This window comes from Acanthochromis polyacanthus, chromosome 18, assembly GCF_021347895.1.
Source record: "Acanthochromis polyacanthus isolate Apoly-LR-REF ecotype Palm Island chromosome 18, KAUST_Apoly_ChrSc, whole genome shotgun sequence".
Classification (NCBI taxonomy): Eukaryota; Metazoa; Chordata; class Actinopteri; family Pomacentridae; genus Acanthochromis; species Acanthochromis polyacanthus.
Genome location: NC_067130.1, coordinates 2,215,492 through 2,232,773, shown reverse-complemented (window position 1 = coordinate 2,232,773; position 17,282 = coordinate 2,215,492). Strand labels below are relative to the sequence as shown.

The window sequence follows — 17,282 nt, the reverse complement described above, 5'->3', positions numbered from 1 at the left end:
CTCTTAATGCACTTTTATGATCTTAATGTCTACTTTTATGTTTTGTTTCTTTGATTTTTAGTGTATGTCTACCTTTAAATCATTTTTCTGAATGTATTTCTTTGCCATCTGCTGGATCAAACGTATCCATACAGCAATGCTAATATTTGGTTAAACGTCCATTTGAACTATTTTCACCTCGTCTAGGAACATCCACAAACTTCTGGTTGTATCTTTCACCACTCCTCTTGACAGAAATGATGGAGTTCAACTCAGTTTTGTCTGCTTTCTGACGCAGATTTTTCTTTCTCCATAAGTGCATGTGAACTTTTGCTTGCGACTGTTGCTCAAAAATATTTATGGGGAAACTTTCTGAGGTTATTTGCTTATTGATCATTGTTTACTCTGCATTATTTAACAGCCACAACTTGTGCATTTTGCAGCACATTTGACCCAGGGTTTAAACTGTGTCAGAGGTTTTACTAATTCGTGGTGTCGCATGTTATAATGCTCTCACATGTTTTAAATCGATTGCATAACAAGTAATTAACTTCAGACTGACTTTCTGTCAAAAATCGCATCGCATTTTGACACATTCATCTGATAAATCTGATATTTTACCCACATACTTGAACTTGAACCTTAATATCTGAGCTAACTGACTGAACTTTACAGATTAGGGGTTGCTGTGACCAATTATTTGATCACATATTCAACATTTTCCCAATTGTAAGTTTTATTATTTTTCTTTTAACCGATTCCTGATAAAATAAATTCAGTAAAAATTGCACTATTTTGGCTTTGGGCTGCATCCGTGGTCCCGGTCTTAGCAGTATCTGATTGGTTCCACGCCACAAACCTAATAGTAACAGCCAATCAACACTGAAGGATGAATATTGAAAAGTTTTTTAATTTAATGTGTAAATAAACAAACAGTGATCTCTAATTAACTACTCTTGGTATTGGCGTTGCTGTAACAAAGCATATCTGTGCACCTCTATTAAAGATTGATGGTATTTAGTAGCACAGTTTAGCAGGCTGTGTAGCTATAAATGTATATAATCAGTGTTATACAGAAACTATGAAGATTTTTCCTTCTGTAGTGTAATTTGACTAATCTGCACATTAGTTTCATTGTGTTGAAGACCATATTTGTTCCTTCCATATGCTGAAACCACTTAGCCTAGAACAAAGGGAACACATAACCTCCTTTCTGTTCTTCGTTTGCCTCTCTTCTAGGTTTCGTTTGGTGAGTTTTGTCACTGTCAGACAGAGATGTCCTCGCTGTTTCCTTCCCTGTGTTTGGCTGCCGCTGCTTCCAGTTTCATTTTTAATGACTGCTCTTGGCAAGAAAGCAAATACTCCCCAAAATGACAAATTATTGATTTAACACTAATTCTTAACGGCTGGGTAGCAACTGTATAATAAGTTTAAGTGTACTATAATGATTGCAGCAGCAGGGAAGCACAACAGCCACGGAGCCGCAATTTTATTGTTGACTCTTTTTGTTGTGAACGTTCCTCATTACTGGCTTTATGATATAATGGCGTTAAATACGCGACATTTTCTAACAGTCGGCTCTTGTTCAGAGGCTAATAAGTCACCAGAGAGGGAAAGAAATCTACAGTATCTTTACTTGCTTAATATGCAGTGAAAATGACTCACCTACACATGTCTCAAAGGGTCTGTGGACATTATGCTTCTGAATACATTTGAGCTCTGTGAAATTAGAACCGCTGCTGTGATCCTTGTTATCAGTCTGACTTTTCTGTTCTGGATTTGTGTTGAATTTTGCGCCGCTTTGTTCCGATAAAAGCGGGTTACGCTCGGAAGGGTTTTTAGGTTTACCACCACTTTTCTTCTAAGTGCAGCAAAGGTGGAAGTCGTGTTTTCATTCAAGCATAAATATCACGTCTTGATGTCTAATACCGAACGTGGCTCGGTCGCCTTACAAGTTTGCTTTTGTTTGAGGACAAGTCATCAGCTGATGAACCAGAAAGAGAGATAAAATGACAACAGAAGGGAAAAAATTATAAATGTGGAGTTTGAAACACTTCAGACTGCTGCGTTTCTCTCCATCTTGGCTCTGGAACAAGCTTCCACACGCTTCGTCCACACTCGCTGCCTTTCATTATTCAGAACTGCGCAGCCGGCAGAGAGAAGCTCCAATTGTAAATGTTACTCTTTAATAGGGGAATTAAGGGTGATTACAGCCCCATAGCACATCTATGACCATTAAACGTCTACGTGGGGTCAGAGCTTTGTTGATTAATACCAATAAATCAGCAATTACTGCAGTAGATCCTGGCATTTCTGGGTTTCTTTATCCACTTTTTAAACCCACCTAATCTACACCCACTGAAGCTGCCAGGCGCCTCTTGTGCTGTCAGCAATCGAAAACAATGCTTGAGTTGGTGAGAAGCCATTCCAGCCTAGTTTCAGAAGCAGAAAATCAAATAACAAAGCGTTTTTTCATTATTTTTTTTCTCACATTCTCTTATTCACCACATATTTGTTTCCCACAACCGCTAATGAGCACGCTATTCTCTACAGGGAATTGCTGCGTTACTGTTTGTGACAATTAGAAGCCGCAAATGAAATGCAGTAAAACGAGATGACAGAAGGAGAACGGAAGAAGCAGCGGCACTTCAAATGCTGGAGATCCGTTTCCGTCAGGGCGGGGAGATGTTTGATTCCGAATTCAGTTTTGTTCTTGCATTAGCAAATCTGAAATCATTAGTAAAATATCTCTTGGGGACATATTTAGCCTCGGACTTTGTGCTGTAAAAATACAAGAAAAGAGGCTTTAACTCTTTTGTGTTAAAGAAGGCGGAGTAAATCTAACAGAAAGCACACTATGTAACCACTCTGCAGATGAAGTGTTACCAAGATGTCTAGTGACTTGATAGTTTGTTATAAATTACTTTTTGTCGAGGTTTGACCCAACTTTTCTGCCATCTTTCCCGCCATTTTACCCGCCAACTTTCCCGCCATTTTATCCGCCAACTTTCCTGCCACTTGTCCTGCCATCTTTCCCGCCAATTTTCAGTTGGTTCTTGAACAAATCATGTGTGGCATATGCAGCTGTGTTGGGAAAATTAAACAATCTAAGCTTAAAATTATTTCATCAAAATTACTTCAAGTGTATCATTTAGAAAATATGCACTGAACAGAACCTATAGAAAACTAAAACCTCTGTGCTCCTCGGTACAACTGAGAAGCCATGACAGAGCTGTTTTCAGGCTGTGTTTAGACAGAACAGAGAGGAGATGACAAGAGACTGATTGGAATATACTTGATCCACAAAACAAATGCAATATGACTCAAGAACAGTACACAGAGGAGAAAACTGTCAAGTTTTTGAAAGATGCAATGTGGTGAAATACCTTTCTAGGGATGATATGCAGAGTAATGTGTTTATAGAGTTTGTGAAACATAAATACTGTCTAGAGCAGTGGTTCTCAACCCTGTTCCTCAGAACCCCATGTCCTGCATATTTTAGATGCTTCCCTGCTCCAACACACCTGATTCAAATGATCAGCTCGTCATCAGGCTTCTGCAGAGGCTTGATGACGAGCTGATCATTTGAGTCAGGTGTGTTGGAGCAGGGAAGCATCTAAAACATGCAGGACATGGGGGTCCTGAGGAACAGGGTTGAGAACCACTGCTCTAGAGGATGTGGAGTCTCCATTTTTGTCCACTATTGGTTACATCTGTGGGTTTGTGGACATTTTTTTTACTTGTTGATTCCAGTTTTATTTTGCAATTTTTGTATAATAAGTAATTGTAGACGTTCAATTTCATTTTGTTCTTTAAAATTCATGCCATTACAACTAAGAATGTCTCAATCCAGTTTTTCGTGGCCAATATCGGCACAAACCCAAGCCTGATCCTTTGTTTATGTCTGCTATCATTTGAATTCTATCCTTAGTAAATGCAGTGTTATCAGCCAGCTGAATAATGCATAATACAAAACCAGCTCAATAGACAGCTGTCCTGTGCTAATGCTGCTGTTTTAAGCTACAGAAACACTATGTGCATGTATGACGGGGACAGAGCTGTTCTAGATAATCCTCCCTTCATTGAATACAGGCAGAAGGCTTTGTCATGGTGCCCCTTTACTCTCTAAACCCCACACTGCTCTCTACTTGCCCTGTCTTCTCTGGTCATCCAGTGTCTCAACCAAGTACTGCAGCTAATACTTGAAGAGTGTTTTATCTGCTTACATCCCTAATTGTAACTGTATAATACTGCATAGAAGACCTTTTGGAGTTCTTTCTCTCTTGCGGTGAAAAATGAACCCGCAGTATAAAAACATGTGAGGAGCAAAGTGCAACCAGAAATGGTTCAGATGGTCAAACTGTATCCGCAGCCAACCCTGTCTGACTCTACCTGATCCTTACCCTGCGGTTTGTGAGCGTAAAAGACTGGATGCTTTCTTTAGGTGTACTGTCCTTTTAGTTGTTCTGTTTAAGGGCAGACTGATACCTTTTTCAGGGGTGATTATTAGAGATACTAAAAAAATATTTACAATAGAAATTAAAATTGTGGTGTTTGCATTTATACTGACATGAACTCCAGCATAAAGCTGGTTTGAAATGCCTTTTGTATATCTATCTATACACCGCTTAATCCTTATTAGGGTCATGGGGGGCAGGAGTCTGTCCCAGGGTGAAGGCAGGGGACATCTGGACAGGTCACCAGTTCAACACAGGGCTACATATACAAACAAAGAATCGGACTTGCATTCACATCAATTTAGAATCACCAGTTAACCTCAGCATGTTTTTGGACTGTGGGAGGAAGCTGGAGAAAACTGCACATGCACAGGGAGAACATCTAAACTATACAGAAAGATCCTGCGAAGGCTGGGACGTGAGCTGGGGATCTTCTAGCTGCAAGCCACTGTGCAGACCTGCTTTTTGTTTATGCTCTACATAATTTTAATCAAAAGGGAACTTTTCAACATTTACTCCTAATTGTTGATGGTAGGAAAAATGCTGAAAGTGACTCACATATCCGATCAGTCAGCCAGATGTCTGTCCTCTTCATCCACTGGAATGCAGCAACTCAAAACCAATGGATGGATGATTGGATAAGCAAGTGGAGATATCCAAATGTACTGTTTTTAACAAATATGGTAAAATATCACTGTGCAGAGTAAATGACTTTAGAAGTGATTCTGGCAAATCGCTGCTTTTTTTAGGAGTGCAAGTCCTACCTGGGCTATTGTTTCTCTTCTAATCTTTATCCTGTTTCGGTTATGGGGAGAAATTAGAGGCTTCAATTAACTGTCATCATGTCTTTGACATGCAGTAATTTGTCATAACACAATTTCTAGCTGCAGGCGATTGGCCAAATGTCAAGATTGTTTCTCATCGGCTCCCCATTTCACGGAGCGCTCCTGATAGAATGGATCTGATGGGTAGAAATGGTGTGTTTCTGTCATCATCTCATAATGACAGCTGATGTTTGTGTCTTTGCAGAGTGAGCTGCTGTGAATCCTGAGAACACAAGTCTCCCGACAGGAGACAAGATGGCGTCCAACAACACCCTGCGCAGCTACTCCATCATCCCATGTTTCATCTTTGTGGAGGTGAGAGACGGGGGGGGGGGGGGGGGGGGTGTGTGTGTGTGTGTGTGTGTGTGTGTGTGTGTGTGTGTGTGTGTGTGTGTGTGTGTGTGTGTGTGTGTGTGTGTGTGAAATCATGTGTGAATGAATCTGGATCCTCGTTTGGGGAGCGTACATGATGAGTTTGTGTGTGTTGAGTGATGATTTAACTGTTAGCAAATGACCTCTTCTTGTGAATTACACACAGCTAACCAGAGCGTAAAGCGTTGCAATGAGTGGAGAGGTGAATATGTGTGTTTGTGTGTGTGAGAGAGAGAGAGAGTTGTGCAGCTCCTCCATATTTAATTACCGTGTCAGCTGAAGTCCTTAATCAGAAAGATGTCTCAGGACACCTTGCATTATTATTCTCTTTCTGTCGTTGCGTTTCACCCTCTCTCTGTCTCTCACACTTCTCAGAGGAAATCTACTGCTCACCAGTCTCACATGGATTTACGCTGATGCTCTTTCTGCCTTAATCTCCTGCCTTCTTCTTCACTGACCTTTGTGTGTCACTCACATTTTCTGACAACCCTCCGTAATGAGACTATTATACACTGTAAATGAGCACGCCTGCTTGCTGGAACAGTGTAATGCTGAGTCTGGGTGTGTCCCCCAAGATAAGTAAGAATGCAGAATGTAATTTATTTAGCACCTTTCAAACCCCAAGTGCTTTACACAAGAATAAAGAACCGAAGAAGTGTAGAAACAGCAGGAGACGCAGCACGGTGGAAACAAAAAACACAGTGAGAGGCAATACACATCAGAACAGCGTTTGTAGTAATTCAAGCACAAATAGACTTAGAAGAACAGAAAGTCTTCAGCCGAGCTCCTGCTGGGCTCAGACTACGGGGTGTTTGGATCAATTTACTGGCAACTGGAGCAGAAATGTAGTCTGGGATCCGAATCCAGACCAGATCCAGTTTTAAACTTCTCAGGCGTCTTGCACACTCATCATGGTAATAGTCAAACAGGATCCCAATATTTCTAACTGAGATTCTTATCACGGTAGCGCTTGGAGGCGTGTGGCCAAACAATGCTAGACGTTCCAGTCCTTGAGGCTAATGTTAACTACAGATATTAAAACTGAAAACATTTTTGCATCCAGATTTGTTTAACTGTCTGCTGTTGTTTTGATCAGTTGCATCACAGTCTGCATTTTGTTTCCATCTGATTCTCATGAAGTTGTGCGCTGCTCCCTGATAATCCTGATAATATCCTGGAGTGTGCAGGGTTGGGTATTGTCTTTTAATTAATCTGCTTATTGTTAAGAACTGTTGATTGTGACTCTTTGAGGAGCAGGTGATCAACAAGTCAACAGACATGTTTCTGCATTCATACCTACCACAGAATGTACGTACTTTTACCTCAAATATTGTGTTTAGTGTCGGATAGCTCCAAACTAACTGCACATCCCCTTTAGGAAAGATGGTGCATGAACATGCTGCCAGATGAAGAGAAAAAATGTTATGAAAGCTCCTGAAGTTATTTTAGTCAGCTGTGATGTGCTTTGATAGGCGGAATCATTACCTAAAGTCAGTGTGTTGTGTTCGCAGAAGAGTAATAATAAGTCTCTGTTCATGTTCAGCGGCGTCTTCCTGCATTCTTTACACGTGAAATGCTATGTGGCACAAATAAATGTTAGCAGCAGAGCATAAAGTAACTGAAGCCATGGCGACAGTGATCTCTTTTCTGGTTTATACACTGCCATTCAAAAGCTTGGACTCGCTTGGAAATGTCCTTATTTTTGAAAGAAAAGCAGGTTTTTTTTCAGTAAAGATGGCATTAAATGAATGATAAATCCAGTGTAGACATTGTTAATGTGGTAAATGACTATTGTAGCTGGAAACGGCTGATTTTTAATGGAATATCTCCATAGGGGTACAGAGGAACATTTCCCGCAACCATCACTCCTGTGTTCTAATGCTACATTGTGTTAGCTAATGGTGCTGAAAGGCTCATTGATGATTAGAAAACCTTTGTGCAGTTCTGTTGGCACATGAATAAAAGTGGGAGCTTTCATGGAAAACATGGAATTGTCTGGATGACCCCAAACTTTTGAACGGTGGTGTATTTTCTTTTTTCCCTTGACTACTAAACTGTGGTGACAGAGGAGTACTGTCCTGTCTTTGCAATTTTGCAGATGCTAACAGCATTAAGGTAATTCCTATGATCCATTCACACAGTTGGTGCTGCTAACCTGCTAATAAAGCAGCTCAGCATTTCTCTGATAGTAATGCAAGACTCAAAATGTGTTGAGACGAATGCAATAAGGAGACAGAAAGATGTGCAATTATTCAATCAGTAATAGTTGTAGGTGCATGGTAGGTGTGTGTGGTACGCTGAGTTGTTCAGAAACAAATAAGATGACGCAAAATGAAACCTTTTTAATGAGAATCTGAACCCTAGCTGTAGGATGCATCATTATCTTCAAATCTTGTAGCTTGTCTGACATTAGAGAGAAGAGCATCTCAGAAGTGTCTTCTTATGTGCGTGATGCAATGGTTTCAGAAACTATCGGGATTTTAAAACTCCCGTCGTCTAAGTCTGACACTGAAGCACCCAGGAGAGTTGTCTGACCTGACTCCCATAAGGTGACGCTGCTCCTCAGACAACAGTCCACTTGTGTCCTCAGTCTGGCAGGATGCTAGCAGGACGGAGTCTGAGGACCTGAGGGGCTTGGAGAGGGCTGGAGGAGGAGGGGATGAGGACGTTGAGTTGAAGACTGTCAGCCGTCGTTGATAGGCCTAATTAGTCGATCACTGATACACTCTGGAGCGAGACTTTCCAAGGCCTCATGGAGGAGGAGCAGGAGGACATAGAAACACATCTGAAATGTAACTGGGAGTCAGTGTAGTAACAACACAAGCAGGGTGATCTGAGAGTAGCATGAGGTGTTGGTGAGTAATCTCTAAGTGGAACCAGGGAGCAGCTTCTTGACGTAGAGAGGAACAGAGCTTTGCGGTATCTGATCTGGATGACGCAGAAGCTTGCATACAAGTTTTTATCTGCAGAACAGATAGACAGATGTATTTCTGCACTACTCCTCATGTGAAAGTTGCTGGACTGACTCATTTTGTGTCAATATTTCTTCCTTTGTGTTCTTTTGCAGTAATTTGCAGCTTTTTTTTTTTTTTGCATTTTTTGCATTGATTTAGCTTCTTTTTGAGGTAATTTTGTGTATTCTATTTTGGGTTTGCTTTTTTTGCGGTGATTGTGCATCTGTTTGTGATTAGTTTCTGTCCATTTGAGGTTATTTTGCATCCTTTCGTGGTGATTTAGGGTTTTTTAGGGATGATTTTGCATCTTTTTTGTGCAGATTGATGTGTCCTTTCATGGAGACTTTGCATCTTTTTGTGGTCATGTTGTGTTCTTTTATCATGATTTTGCGGCTTTTTATGGCGATTATTGTCTTTCTGGTAAATTTGTGTCATTTAGTAGGCATTTCCAATCTTTTGATGGCGATTTCATATATTTTTGTGTTGATTTTGTGTCATTTAATTGTGATTTTACATCGTTTTGTGAGAATTTCATATTCTTTTCATGGTCATTTTGTATAGTTATGTGCTCATTTTTCTTTTGCAATGATTTGAAGCTTTTTGTGTTTTTTTTTTCTTCTTTTGCATAGATTTTGCTTCTTTTTGAAGTAATTTTGTGCCCTTTTGAGGTGATTTTACTGTTTTCTATAGCAATTTTGCATCTTTGAGATGAATTTGTGTCATTTCATGGTGATTTTTAATGTATGGCTGTGATTTAGCTTCTTTTTGTGGTGATTTTATGTCTTTTTATTTTAGTTTTGCATTTTTGTGGTAATTTTGCATCCCTTTATGATTAATTTTTGTCAACTTGAGGTTATTTTGCATCTTTTTGTGGTGACGTCGTTCTCTTATCATGAGTTTGCGGCATTTCATGGGGATTTTTGTGTCTTTCTGGTAAATTTGTGTAATTTAGTAGTAATTTCCCATCTTTTTATGGTGATTTCATATATTTTTGTGGTGATTTTTTTGTCTTTCCATTGTGGATTTTGTATTCTTTTCTTGGTTATTTTGTGTAGTTTCATGTTAATTGTTCTTCTGCAGTGAGTTGCTGCTAAATCCCTTCTTTTTGAGAAAGATTTTCTATTAGTATTTTTCATTAATAGCTAAAAAATTAATCAGCTCAGTGAAATGTATGTACAGATCATTTCCCCTTTGATTTACAATGTTCTACTTTGCTGCTGGAGTAGAAAGAATGGAAGCCTCATGGGATAATGTCTGGGTTTTTTTTTTTTTTTTTGCTTTAGTAGGAATCACATTGTTCTGCACATTCTTTTTCAAATGTGAGACATTAGTTTAAAACACCCCCAGTTATTGATTAGACAAATATCAATTTAAGTTTTGTTCTGTGTTGTCGAGCAGGGAGATGAGAAAGATGAGATCATTTCATGTCAAATTTGCTCTGAATGTTCTAAACACAGGACGGTAAAGGAACAGAGGAGACAGATGTATAGTTCTATAGCCACATAAGATCACAGGTAGTTAATTCAGTCTTTCTTCCCACACAGCCAGACAAGCTGGATCAAAGTCTCCATAAACTGCAGTCATAAATGTACCAGAACCACTGTAGACACATTTTAAAATGCCATCATCTCTGTAAAATGTTGTTTTGAATTGTGACTCATGATTAATCATTTGAAAGTCCTTCAGCTCTTGCAGAAAGTCCTTCTGTTAGACAGTGTGTCATTACTGCACAGCAATTTGCTCATTTACAGCCTCCAAGTGTCATGGCTGGAGCTCACTATCAAATGCTCAGTTGGGCTTTGCTAATCACGGCAATGCAATTTGTTTAATTAGAATGTGTAATTAGAGGGGGGTTAAAACGTAACTATTAATTATGCCGCTGACATCTAGGTGGAAAACACAGCCGAATCAATGCGATACGGTGGAAGCTCCATCCCTCACACACAATTTTACACTTTCTCCTGCTTCTTAAAAGTGGATCCAACTTCCAGTCGCTGCTGTTATTGGATTGAAATGTAGACACAAAGTCCTGGTGTGGCTGTAGAGCTGAAACGCTTCTTTAATCATTCCTCTCATCGGGTTTTGATGCTTCAGAACAGGAACAGCTCGAGGAACACGACAAAGAGCCAAAAGCATCGAAACTAAACTACCCAGATCCCAATTCGATAAAGCAGGGGTATTTAACTAAAATTCACAGAGGTCCATTTAGAGAAAACGTATTAAAGCAAAGGCCTGGAACATCATGATGTCCAACACGAATTAGTGTGATATGGGGTATAAGGGAGTGATAGAAGACAGGGAAAAAAGAAGTAAAAGTCTTCTGTTGTTAAAATTTCTTGAGATTTCAGTATTGTTAAAGATGTTTATAAGTTGGTTCAGGTTGTTCAGTCATTGTTTTTTCAAGTCCTGGACTTTATTTTAAGATGTACAGTTACATCAAAAGTTATTTATTAATAAATGTTTCAATAAACGTACTGAATTTATTTGATTTAATGGTCAGTTATTAATTCCATGCAGACACTAGTAAAACTACCAGGTTACATCAACATATATCACACTAATTCGTGTTGGACATCATGATGTTCCAGGCCTTTGCTTTAATACGTTTTCTCTAAATGGACCTCTGTGAATTTTAGTTAAATACCCCTGCTTTATCGAATTGGGATCTGGGTAGTTTAGTTTCGATGCTTTCGGCTCTTTGTCGTGTTCCTCGAGCTGTTCCTGTTCTGTTTGCAGTCTGGCAGGGTGATGTGGGATCTCAGCGATGTTTCCGGCAGATTTACTGAGATCGGTGTTACTACCTCCACCTGCCAGTGGTTTTAATGGTGTGGCCGATCGGGCTCGATTTTCTCCCGTTGCAGCTGGAAGTCCTCCTCAGAGAGGCGCTCGAAAAGCCTGCTGAGCAGCTTTCTTTAATTTTCATCACTCTGTTTTCCCGTACTTCCCCGTTTCTTCTCTCAGAGGCTTCCTATCCATCTCCACGCCTCCCTCTCCTGTTTACTCTTCCCTTCTGTCTTTGATGTCTCTGTCACATCCTTAGCCTCATTTCTCTGCCTCCCCTCCCTCCATCTCTCCCCTCCCTCCATCTCTCATGGTGTCACTTTGGCTCTCTCCCCCCTTCCTCACCCTTTTTATCCTTCACTGTATTGCTTCATCTCCCCTCCACTCTTTCTTTTTATTCCTGCTCCTTTGTTTCTCCTCCGTTCTTACTCACCCTGCCTGTCACGAACACGGCTTCCAGAGGAGATGTTGTCGTCACGTGACAACAAACGAAGTGTCCTGATTGGAGCAGCCGGGTTGTGTGGTTCAGAGCCAGAGGCGGCGGGACAGGGGAGGATGTTTATTTACGCTGATTTGTTTTATTCAGTCGTGTAACTTGTTGCTGTTGTCTTTTATCTGTCACTCAAGATGATCATTTGTTGCTGCCGTGTGACTTTGAGGACGGATGAGGAGGAAGATGGGACACGAGGACAGGGAAAGACAAATGAGATGAGATGAGGACAGGACGGCAAAAAGACAGGAAAAGAAAGCAAAAGGTTGCAGAAATTATGAGAAATGAATTAAAGGCAGAAGTGTGAAGACGAAGCAGAAAATGGATCCTGTACCTGGTTAGATTATGTAACGCTCACAGATCCAGGCTTTCATTAATATAACAAGGACTACCTGGACTGTTCTGTGTACAGAAAGAAAAACCTGTAAAAACAGCACCTACACCAGCCTAATAGGAAGCCAACCAATCTCTTCTTTTATCTTGCTCGATATCCCCACTGCCAGCGTGGTGTAATTATTTTCTCGACTGTCATTACCTCAGAACAGAAGAACCCATCCCCACAGGGCCTGATCTTTTTTTTTTTTTTTTTTTTTTTTGATCTGTCTCTCTTGGCTGCTCTGACGCAATCTGATTTTTGCTTGGGGTATTGTAACGGGAGGCTTTTATCTGGGGAATTATGTGGTAAATTTAGTACTTTTTGAGCGGCACGCGGCCTAATTACAGCAGATATGTTGGTTTATAGACTGGAAACAAATCTGCATGCAGCCGCGGTCGTCGTGTTTTAATCATTTCAATCCAGTGTCAGTTAAATGAGACGCACCAGTGTTATTTAGTGTTGACCAAAACGAGGTTTCAAACCACCTGTAAGCAAAAACATGTAATTATTGTTTCATATTATTTTTTTTTTTGCTGGAAAAATATCCAACTTGTGTGAATCTGTGTGGCCTCATGTCTCAGGAGTATTAAATAAGCACAGCTGGATATAAAAACAGCTGTCTGCCTGAAAATTCCTCGAGATCCAGTTTTCAACAGCATAACTACACTGTTTCTTAATTTTTTAAGATGATAACTTAAAAACTAGGGCCTGACCGATATGGATTTTTTGAGGCTGATGCCAATACCGATATTTGACAGAAAAAAAAATACCGATAACCGATTTAGAAAATATATGACTAAAATCACTTCTTTTTTGGTCCCTAATGCTTACAACATAAAAGATAGGAATTACAGGAAAAGCATTTCACTGTTTTCCATGCTTTGTCCTTTAGTATTTCTTTAACTTTACAACAGAGGAATTTTCAAGAACAAAAACATGCAACAAAGCATTAAACCTCTGGGAAATTACAAAACCTTAAAAAATGAGTCGGTCTATAAATGAATTATGAAATACATCTGATCTGGTACTTCTTGTTGCTGCAGATTACAGGTAAATTACAGTACAGGTGAAATTCCTGATAAACATTATTTCTGATGCCCTTTAACGTTCAATCACATTTTCTCTGCTCCATTATTTTCTTCACCATGAAGTCAGGACTCCTATGAACCAAAATTAAAAACCAGAAACACCTCTCAGATGTAAAACATGTCATCCTTGACAGAGCTGCATTTTAAATCCATAATGGTCACAGATAGTCTGACACTAAATCGGTCAGGTCCTGCTGAAAACATGAAGAGATAAAGAATTTAACAGCAGATTCACTCCATATGCAAACATGAGTGGTGATTTTTATTGGATTTGTAGCTGAAATCTGCTTTGCGTTTATTGTTTAAGATGCAAAAGCAGCAGAGGAGGAAGTAACACCAGGAAAACCGTTTTCATAACAAATATTAACGCTGTGATCTCGACTCCACAACATTTACTTGGACTGCAGCTGTATTCTGCTCAATATTAAAGGAGATCGGTCCTCAAGTGTGGCGTTAGAACTGGGGTAGAAGCAGATAAGTGACCTTTAAGGCTAAATGAAAGGCTCAGAGTGGAGCAGCAGCAGTCCTCAAACACACTGAATGACCCTTCTTGAAACTCCAGATGGCACAAGATGCTGATCTTAACATATGAATGAGCTCTAATTAACAGATGAATCACTGTTTTCATTGCTGTTTTTTTAATGCAGTTCCTTGAAATATTTCATTCTTGTAAAGGCTAAAAAGTAGAAATCGTCTTCGCAGCTGACTGTTTATCATCACATCCTAGTTTTTTTTCCTCTAGCTGTCTTCTGTGTCACTTAAAGACAAGTTTGACAACACAAGTGTAATATCAGGGCTTAAAGCTGGGCGAGCCCGGCTTAGATGCCCATTTCTGTCAGTCTTTTTTTCCAGTCTGCTAACACAACTTGACAGTGAAGGGAAAATCTAGGACTTGGTGTTGGATTTATATAACACTTTCCTGGTTGTTTTCGTGATGTGAGGGGAGGAGATGGGCTGTGGGACTGACAGGAAAAAGAAAAAGAAGAAGAAAACACTGTGAGGGTTGGAGTAATGGGCAAAGATTTAATTAAGTTTAGATCGTTATTAAGACTGTGCAGAATGAAATTACAAATACACAATAAGGACAGTGAACCAAAGCAGTGAAGTTGGAGGCTGTGAAAAGAGATGTTGAAATGCTCCAGAGTAACTGGTGCCTTTCACATTATATGGTGTTGCTTTATTCTAGGGATGAGCGATCATATCGACATCATCACTGCTATAGATGATACAGGCCTTAGAATGAAATATTGGTTTAAAATTCTCACCAATATGCAGATACTACCCGACAGGCTAAAATACTAGTTTTGTTTGAAGATGTCACTTTAACTTTCTTGTTTTCCCTGAAGGAGCGATAACATAAGATAGGACAAGACAGTATATGTTAAGATAGGATGAGATATGATAGAATAAGTTAAGACAGGATAAATAAAGATAGAATAGGATAAGACAGGATACATTAAGGTAGAATAAGTTAAAACGGGGTACACATGAAACATCGAAAGAAAGAACAAATCCAAGAAAAGTAGAAGTACAGAAGCAGTATAATAAAGAGAAATGAAAACCTACTCCTTCCAAATGTACAGATATGGATCTGGTGTGATGGATAGATGGACCCAAACTGTTGTATAGGATTGTACATAAAAGTTATTGTTGTTGCACAGTTTTACATTCTGTTGTTGGACTTGGACAGCTGCAGGAAAAGCAGCATTATGTGATGAATAAAGAATATAAGGCGTAATAATGTGTGAATCCCACTGCAAGAGAGACCTGATGTTTTCTGCAAGTATAAACAGTAAATCTGTGCAGATATCGGTGTCAGCAATCAGCCAGAATGAGTTGGTAAATATCACCATTATCAGATATATGGAAAAAAAAAATCTATTATCTTGCGTCCCTGCTTCTTTCATAGAAATATATGGATTAGATAAGTTTCACAATGTTTAAAAAAGAGGATTCCTGCAATTTAATTTATTAGCGACTGATTTCTAAACTGTGCCAGAAAGCACAGTAAAGTGTATTTTTTCAGAACTCTGTGCTCTGTCAGACTGTGGAGAAAAAGAAGCGAATTGTCCCCTCCAATGGAGAAGGGTAATGGCACGCTGCAGCAACTTTGTATAACCATTTCACGACAGCCAGACTTGTCAGTCTGCCCTTCACACGGCTAATGCAGCATGACGCAGGCTGAGGGAGGGAATATAATGGAGCCACAAGTTCTGCTTTATGCAGAGGAATAAGGGACATTTGTCCAGGTGCAGAACTGTCACAGAAAAAGTCAGTCCATGAAAAAAAGAGAGCCACTCAGAGAATATGGCGAGCAGCCTCCAGGGACTAGACTGCACCACTGTTTTCTTTACAATAGAGTCGACACACTTGGACATCTTTATGGAGAGGTAATTATGGGGCTGACTCACGACCAGGCAACTTCTGCTGCAGACTACTGACAAGAAAAGAGTCGGATCAAGCTGAACGAGCTGCAGTCGCTCGTCTCTCGTGGCCTGTTTTGGTCGTTTGAAACGGCCTTGTCGTGTCTAACTGCTTGTTTATGGGCTTCTGTGATTTACGCTGTGGAGACGGAGTGACGGAGCAGATAGTTCTGTTTTATAGAGACTGAGAGGAGAGAATGGGATTGGGAGGAAAATGGAAGGAGTTGTCTAGAGCAGTGGTTCTCAACCCTGTTCCTCAGGACCCCATGTCCTGCATGTTTTAGATGCTTCCCTGCTCCAACACACCTGACTCAAATGATCAGCTCGTCATCAGGCTTCTGCAAAGGCTTGATGACGAGCTGATCATTTGAGTCAGGTGTGTTGGAGCAGGGAAGCATCTAAAACATGCAGGACATGGGGTCCTGAGGAACAGGGTTGAGAACCACTGGTCTAGAGCAGGGGTGTCCAACATGAGGCCTGCAGTCCAAAACCAACCCGCCAGAGGGTCCAATCTGGTCCTCAACGTGTGAAAATTCCAGAGAAGACACTAACTGCAGATTGTAAATTAGTATAATTATAAATTTAAAATCATTTCTGGACTATGACAAGCTGTTTTCATCATAAAGTACAATAACAGATTGCTTATTGTTCTTTTGTCATTTGTGTCTCATTTTTGTAAGATTGTCTTTTTTGTCTGACTTTTATTTGCTTCTTGATTTTGTCATTTTGTTTTCCTTTTTGTCTCGCTTGTCTTGTCATTTTGTGTTTTGCTTTATTCTTTTTTGTGTATCATTTATTTATCTTTTTTTGTCTCGCTTGTGTTTGTCTACTTTGTTGTTTTGTTTCTCGGTTTTGAAATTTTGTCTCATTTTTGTCGTTTTTCCATTTTTGGTCGCTTTGTAAGCTTTTTGTCTAATTTTTTGTCTCGTTTCGTTTTGGTTGTCTAATTTTTTGTCATTTTGTTTCATTTTGTGTCTTTTTAGATTTTGTATTGGTTTTGTTGTTTTCTTTCTTTCTTTTTGTGTGACTTTAGTCGTTTTGATAATAAAGTAAAAAATACATCATTGTGTCTAAAGTAAGTTGTAATGTGTGAATGATAAACTGAGGCATAATGTTAAAACTGAACATACTTAAGAATGTTCAGGTTGTTCATTGTGTTTTGTAAAAAGATAATTCCTTAAATGTGAACATTTTTGCATGAAAACAAAGGAAAAATCTGGAGTTGTTGTTACTTATAGGCTAATATGCTGTAACTTAACTGGACCAGTCCGCGCTGAATGTGGAACCTGAACTACAATGAATCTGACCCTCCTGGTCTGCAGCTCAGAGCTTTGTACCTTTTATTTTTGGGTTACTACTGAACCCAGGTTGGTGAATGAATGCAAATGTGTTGGTTGTGACTGAGCTGGAGGCAAGGTGAGGCTTTTTATCGGTGCAAATGCAAATAAGTGGAAGGTCACACTGAATGAAATCACAGTTAAATTAATCAAATTCAACAAATGTGCTCCACTGTACATCCCTCCAATTAATCTCCCCCA

The 17,282-nt window shown here is 39.7% G+C and overlaps 1 protein-coding gene across 3 annotated transcripts in view; it reads left to right on the top strand.

Annotated features, from left to right (window-relative positions):
- The window catches only part of plppr1 (phospholipid phosphatase related 1), a 101,371-nt gene that overhangs the window by 53,267 nt on the left and 30,822 nt on the right, over positions 1-17,282 (top strand). For all 3 annotated transcript variants that reach the window (XM_051938345.1, XM_022204823.2, XM_051938346.1), the window contains exon 2: positions 5,466-5,575. In XM_051938345.1, coding sequence (XP_051794305.1) covers positions 5,516-5,575 — 60 coding nt within the window. In that variant the 5' untranslated portion in view covers positions 5,466-5,515. The remainder of the gene's footprint in view (positions 1-5,465; positions 5,576-17,282) is intronic.